Source organism: Choloepus didactylus, chromosome 18, assembly GCF_015220235.1.
Source record: "Choloepus didactylus isolate mChoDid1 chromosome 18, mChoDid1.pri, whole genome shotgun sequence".
Lineage (NCBI taxonomy): Eukaryota > Metazoa > Chordata > Mammalia > Pilosa > Megalonychidae > Choloepus > Choloepus didactylus.
Genome location: NC_051324.1, coordinates 48,282,614 through 48,289,370, shown reverse-complemented (window position 1 = coordinate 48,289,370; position 6,757 = coordinate 48,282,614). Strand labels below are relative to the sequence as shown.

Sequence of the window (6,757 nt, the reverse complement as noted above, 5' to 3'; positions counted from 1 at the left end):
CTCCCAGAGCCTCAGGCAATCACTGATCTACTTTTTATCTCTAGATTTGCCTGTTCTGGATTTCACATAAATGGATTTATACAATATGTGGTCTTTTGCGACTGGCTTCTTTCTTTTAGCATAGTGTTTCCCAGGTCCATCCATGTTGTAACACCTATTAGGACCTCATTCTTTTTTATTGCTGAACTATATTCCATTATGTGGATAGACCACATTTTGTTTATCCACTCATTGGTTGATGGACATTTAGGTTGTTTCCACTTTTGGACTATAATTTTGAATAATGCTGTATAAACATTCATGTACAAGTTTTTGTGTAGACATATGTTTTCAATTCTCTTGAGTATGTACCTAGAAGTAGAATTGCTGGATTGTGTGGTAACTCTGTGTTTAACATTTTGAGGGAACGCCAAACTCTTCCAAAGTGACTGCCCCATTTTGCACTTACTCCAGCAATGTATATAGGTTCCAATTTCTCCACATCCTTACCAACATTTGTTATTGTCTATCTTTTTTATTTTAGCCATCCTAATGGGTGTGAAATAGTATCTCTTCATAGTTCTGATTTGCATTTCCCTGATGACTAATAATGTTGAGCATCTTTTCATATGTTTACTGGCCATTTGCATATTTCTTTGGAGAAATGCCTATTCCAATCCTTGGCCTATTTTTAAATTAGGTTTTCTTTTTATTGTTCTAAGAGTTCTTTATACATTCTGTATACAAGTCCCTTGTCAGAACTATGATTTGCAAAATTTTTCTCCCATTCTGTGGGTTGTCTTTTCACTTTCTTGATAGTGTCCTTTGACGTACAAGTTTTTATTTTGATCAAGTTCAATTTATCAATTTTTTTCTTTTCTTGCTTGTGCTTTTAGTGTTGTATCTAAGAAACCATTGCCTAATCCCAGGTCACAAAGATTCTAGAATTTTTGTTATTTTAGCTCTTACATTTAGGTCTATGATCCATTTTGAGTTAGTTTTTGTATATGGTGTGAGAGAGGGGTCCAAATTCAATCTTTTGCATATGGTTGCCCAGTTGTGCCAGCATCCACTCTTGAAAAGACTGTTCTTTCTCCAGTGAATCATCGTGGCACCCTTGTTGAAAGTCAAACCATAAATGTGAGGATTTATTTTTGGAATCTCAGTTTTTTCCCATTGATCTATATGTCTAGCCTTATGTCAGTACCAACCACACTGTCTTTAATACTGTAGCTTTGTAGTAAGTTTTGGAATTGGGAATGGTGAGTCCTTCAATTTTGTTTTTCTTTTTCAAAATTGTTTTGGTTATTCTGGATCCTTTGCATTTCCATAGGAATTTTAGGATCAGCTTGTCAATTTTTCAAAACAACAAAAACAAAACAGCTGGGATTTTAATTGGGATTATGTCAAATTTATAGATCAATTTAGGGAGTATTGCCATCTTAACAATGTTGTCTTCTGATCCATGTGCATGGATGTCTTTCCTTTTATTTAAATCTTTTAAACTGTCTTTCAACAATGTTTTGTAGTTTTTTTGTGTGTATACATTTTGCACTTCTTTTATTAAATTTATTCCCAGATGTTTTATTCTTTTTGATGCTATTATACATAGGATTGTTTTCTTTATTTTATTTTTGGATTGTTCACTGCTCGTAGAAATACAATTGGTTTTGTACCTGTGATGACAGCTGGCCAGAATGGGCCCTATGCTGGGTGGCACATTATCCTGGAGAGGTTTTGGGGGGCCTCTGGGACCATTCTGAAGGGAAGGCCTAGGAAAGTCTCTGCACACCTGCTGGGATACCGAGAGCAGGTACATGGAAACTTGCACCTCCTGCAGCAATGAGGGTCACCTGCCCTTCCAACCTGCATTCTGTACCTTGTCTTCGCTCATAAGAGTCCCCCAGGACGCTTACAAAGTAACCAGGATGGAGAGGTTTGCCTCCACCCTGCTAAAATCTGGCTCAGCCCCCACTGCCCTCCTTCCTTGGGCCAGGTACCCCGCTCTTCCCCATCCCAACCCCACTCTGCCCTCTCTTCCCTCCAAAACAAGTGAGACAGCTGACTCATGCCTCGAGGAAGGCCATTTATTTCCAAGGTAAAGACTGTACTTTTAAGACAGGACTTTTCAGAAGCAGGAAATCTTAGTTGTCGCCTAGAGAGGTGTGTCAAGGACACAGTGAAAGGAAACATGCAGACATGGGGTGGGAGGACTTTATCCAACACTGTTACAGCACTTTTTCAAATGAGCAAAACATCTTTAAAAATTCTTATAAATTCTTTATAATATGTTACACATTTAGAGACAGTATTTACAAAAAAAAAAAGATGGGGGAAGGGGAGGGAGAAATCTACTTTACAGCAAATCTTTGCATAAAACAAGAGAACTGAGAGACGTGCTGTGAGCGCCACAACCCACCTGGGCTTCCCTGGAATGAGTGAGGGTGTGGAGGGACAGCCTGGTGACCTGAGGTCTATTTACAGTGGGTGGGAGGTGAGGGGGCTGGGGGGTCCCGCCCATGCTCGAGGAACAGCACAGCTCAGACCCCATATATCAGTGTGTGTGCGCGCACACGTGTATGTATGTGTGTGTGTGAGAGAGAGACAGAGAGTCAGTGACACCAAGGGTGTTTTTGTCTCCCCCTCCTAAGGGGAAGGGGATGGGGGTCTGTGTGCTTGAGCTGTGGAAGCACAGCAGGCACCACTGGGAGAACAAAAGAAGGGCAAGGGCGGTACCAGCAGCGGGGCTCCTGGACCCTCCCAAATCTGTCTAGGGAAGCGGCAGCTCCCCATAGTCAAAGCCCTTAGGGAAATGATTTAGGGGTTGGCAAGAGGATGGGAAAATAACTTGGTGGGGGTCTCAGTCGTGCCTCCATGGAGTGGCCCCAACCTCCTTCCCTGGCTCTACCTGACAAGCAGCAGGCGACAGGATCCCTGTGTGCACCAAGGCAGGGAGTGGGGGTGGGGCATGAAGGGGCAGGGGCGGCAGAAGCTGCTACTGGGAACACCTTTGACAGTGACTACACACACTCGCACATACAAGCCCACCCCCACCCCCACCCCATGGGCCTCTCCCCAGACATACCTACACACACAACCTCCCTCCCTTAACTTGGGGCCAGGAGCCAAAGGCGGAAGTGGGGGTCGGCGGGTGGGGCGGGGCAGCGGGACCGCGGGCGCCGCAGGGACAGGAAAGAAGCCAACAACCAGTATCGCCCGTTGTCTTTTCTTTAGTCTGAAACTTGTGGGTTCCTTACCCACACCCCCGGTCAACAAGGGTCCCTAAGCGCAGACATTAAAAAAAAAAAAAAAAATCCAGGAGGGCACACTCTCTCAGCACTAAACCCGGGCCATCCCCTCTCCTGTCCCTCTGACTCCGCATCTCGCCCCCACCCTCCGTTCACACTACTCGGCCCTGGCCTTCTCCTCTGTCCCTCCCCTACCAATTCCAGCACCCAAACTACAGACGCGGTCTACAGCCCCGGCGCCCTCCCATCCCCACCCTGAAGCACCCAGGAGCAACGGAAGAAGGGGTGAGAGCCAGAGGAGACTCTTGTATCCCAAGGGGCTCTAGAGAGGAGCGGGGCCCCAACGGGCGCGGGTCGCGGTGTCACAGACACTGGTGGAGGCGGGAGGTGGCCGAGCGGCGCTGGCTCTGCGGGGCTCCCGGCTCCCCCGGCGCCGGCAGCAGCGAGGCCGCGGACGAGGCCCGCGCCTTGGTGGATTCCAGGCTGCTGAGGCCCGAATCCTTGTTGTCACTGAGTGCCCGAGGGTCCGCGGGCTCGGGGGGACCTCCGCCGCCCAGCTCCTTCCACTCGTTGAAGTTGAGGTCGGTCAGTGGGCTCTGCACCACCACCGTGTGGCGGCGCCAGCTGGTCCGGCGCCGCCGCGTCTCGGGCGACAGTGGTCGCCGCAGCCGCACGGCGAGCATGTCATCTGCAGTGCCGCGGAGGCGCAACCGTAGCGTCTCGATGCGCGAGGGCCGCGCGCCCAGCGCCGCCGCCGCGGGCACCGGGGGGCGCAGCGACTCCTGGCTGCTGGATGAGGCCGAGCCCGGCAGCTCGGCGGCGCGGGGAGCCCCCCGACCGGTGCCGGGACCGGAGCCCTCGCCGTCCGGGCGGCTCCGGGACAGGCGGCGCCGCGCCAGGGTATCGCAAGGCATCAGGTGGTGCGAGCTGAAGGAGGGCCGGCGCACCAGGCGCTCCCCGGGGCCCGCACCCGCCGCGCCGCCCTCCGTGTCCGTCTCCACGTGGCTCAGCTCGCTGCGCTCGTCGTCCGCCTCGTCCCCCGCGCCCGCCCGCCGGCCTCCAGTGCCCGAGCACACGCTGCGGTCCATGGTGGACAGGGTGGAGTAGCCCGAGACGATGGAGCGCGTGTCCGCGGCCGGCCGCTCCTCTGGCGCCGCCGTGGGGCTCAGGCGCCCGGAGGCTTCGGGGACGGCGGCGACCTGCAGCTCTCCCTCGGATCGGTCCTGGGTCCCCGGCGCCGGTGCCCCCGCCCCGGGCTTGTGCGCCTCTTGCTCTGAGTCGTCGTCGGTGCTGCTGCCCAGGCCCCGCGCCTCCCGCCGCTTCTTCCGTTTGCGGTTGACCGCCGAGATGAAGGAGATCGCCAGCGTCTCCCGGGTGTATGGCTCCTTCTTGGGGGTCCACGAGCCCTGTCGCGGGAGACGGGTCAGTACGCAGGAGGCGCCCAGACTTGCACCAGTGCTGCCCTCTCCCCCAGCTCCGGGCCTGCAATCCCCAACGCCCTCAATGTTTCCACCTACAAAACTTCACAACACAGCCCCGGAGCTCAACCGGTGCAAACCAAGCCCGGCTCCCCCACCAGCATCCCGTCCCAGCTGGAAAGTCACCACCACTCCTCAGTCAGACCCTCAGCTCTCTCCTGTGAGTTGGGGGCTGGTCTCTCGAGACCATTCTCCCTCCTCCAACTTCCATTCTTGGTATGCAGCACTAGATCAATCCTGCTAAACTCAGCTCTGGAAAAGTCTCTCAACAGTGAAGAGCACTTGACAATTTGAACCCATTTCACATATACCTGTCGCCTTATCATCACCAGAGCCCTGGCAGAGAGGTCACCTTAGTATTTCTTTTTTCCTTTCTCTGACTACAAGCTCCTTTCCTCCCTCTTCAGTCCCCCACACCCAGGAAACCTGCCTTTCCACCTGCTCAGCAGGCACAAGTCTCTCCTGGGGAGACCCACCCAAGTTCACTTCCTCCCCTTTGCCACTGCAGGCCCCATCATGCATTGCAGCCACCCTCCCAGGTCCACACCCTGCCAATCCCTAACCCCAGATCAGTCCAGCTGCCAGCTTCTGCTGCCAAAAGCTGCTGAAACTCCTGTACAGACCATTGGCTTGGACCCCTCCTGAGCTATCATTCCCAACCCCAAGCCAGGTAACTCCCTGCCACCCCCTCTCCAGAACCACGTTCCGCGCCAGCCCGTGGGTGCTTTTCAGTGCCGGCCTTACACCATCTCCCTGCAGAGCCCACGCTGCCCTCATTACTTTCTCAGGCCTGGCTTCCATCCTGCCTTTCCAGCCTCTCCTCTGCTTCTTGGGGGGCTCTTCTACCCCCCCTCACTCCTTTAGAATGGATGTTTCCAGGGCTCTGTTCACAGCCCTTGCTTTCTCTTCAGGTTCCCTGGGAAATACTGCTCCCAAACATCCCTTTACTTGCCCCACCACCTCCCCCCAGTGCCTCCACTTGCAACAGCAAATTCTGCCCCCAGCTCCAGAACTCTGCGGCTCTGTCTCTCTGGGCACCTAAAACTCAACCTACCTGAAACCAATTATCCCACCTCCTCTGGCCCCAAACCGCCTCCGTTTGCATTCCTCCCCTTAAGGTGGTCCTCTGACTCCTCCCTTGCCCCCCACCCACAGCCAAGTCCCCTCAATTCTTTGTGAAATGACTCTGAAACCTAGCTCATCCCCATATCCTCTTCAGTCCCCCACTCCACCTTTTCTGGCCCCTCCTAACAGGGCTCCCCGCCTCCACCCTTGCCGCACCCCAGCCCCCACTCCTCCACAGCAATCTTTCTGAGGCATGAATCTGACCACCTCCCACCCATGCTCCAAAACTTGCATGATCCCTAGGGCCCCTCCCAACCTGGTCCCAACTCTCCCAGCCTCATTCCCTGCTCTGACCCAACCCCAACACAGCCTTCCCTCGAGTGATACAGACCTACCAACTCAGCCCTCGAGGTGACTTGCATTTTAACATTTCTGGGAGCTCTCACTGTCCCCCCACCCAATTTGCTGATTGAGCTCCTACTTATCCTGCAAGGCCCAGCTCAAACATGACATCCAATGGGCAGCAACTGCCACCTCCCTTTGGCTGAGCTGGGAACTCCCTTCTCCATGCTCCCACAGCCCTCTGAAAATACATCTACACCAGCTCTCCTCACATCACAATGCCTTTGTTTCCACATAATCTGTACAAGCTCTACATTCCTTGAGAGGAACCTCGTCTATGGCTCACTCATTTTTGCCTTCCTGGCTCCCAACACAGTGCCTGGCACACGGCAGGTGCTTAGAAAATGTTACATAAATGGACAAATGGGTGGATGGAATCTCCTCAGCACAGCAAGCCTTGGAGAAGTAGATGCTGGGACCTGACTGGAGTGAGCTGCCTGAGGTCACCCCTGACCCTCCACCCCTCCTTACGTGCCACCTCCTGTTTCAGCCATGGTGGAACAATGAATGGAGACAGAGATGCCTCGTGCAGCACTGCAGCCCACGCGCTCCCTCTCACGCCAGTTATTTCTGGGAAAGCTGAAG

At 53.2% G+C, this 6,757-nt stretch overlaps 1 protein-coding gene across 6 annotated transcripts in view; it reads right to left on the bottom strand.

Annotated features, from left to right (window-relative positions):
• Nucleotides 1–2,052: 2,052 nt before the first annotated feature.
• The window catches only part of ARHGAP23 (Rho GTPase activating protein 23), a 71,753-nt gene continuing 67,048 nt past the window's right edge, over nucleotides 2,053–6,757 (bottom strand). For all 6 annotated transcript variants that reach the window (XM_037808522.1, XM_037808520.1, XM_037808521.1 and 3 more), the window contains one exon: nucleotides 2,053–4,633. In XM_037808522.1, coding sequence (XP_037664450.1) covers nucleotides 3,590–4,633 — 1,044 coding nt within the window. In that variant the 3' untranslated portion in view covers nucleotides 2,053–3,589. The remainder of the gene's footprint in view (nucleotides 4,634–6,757) is intronic.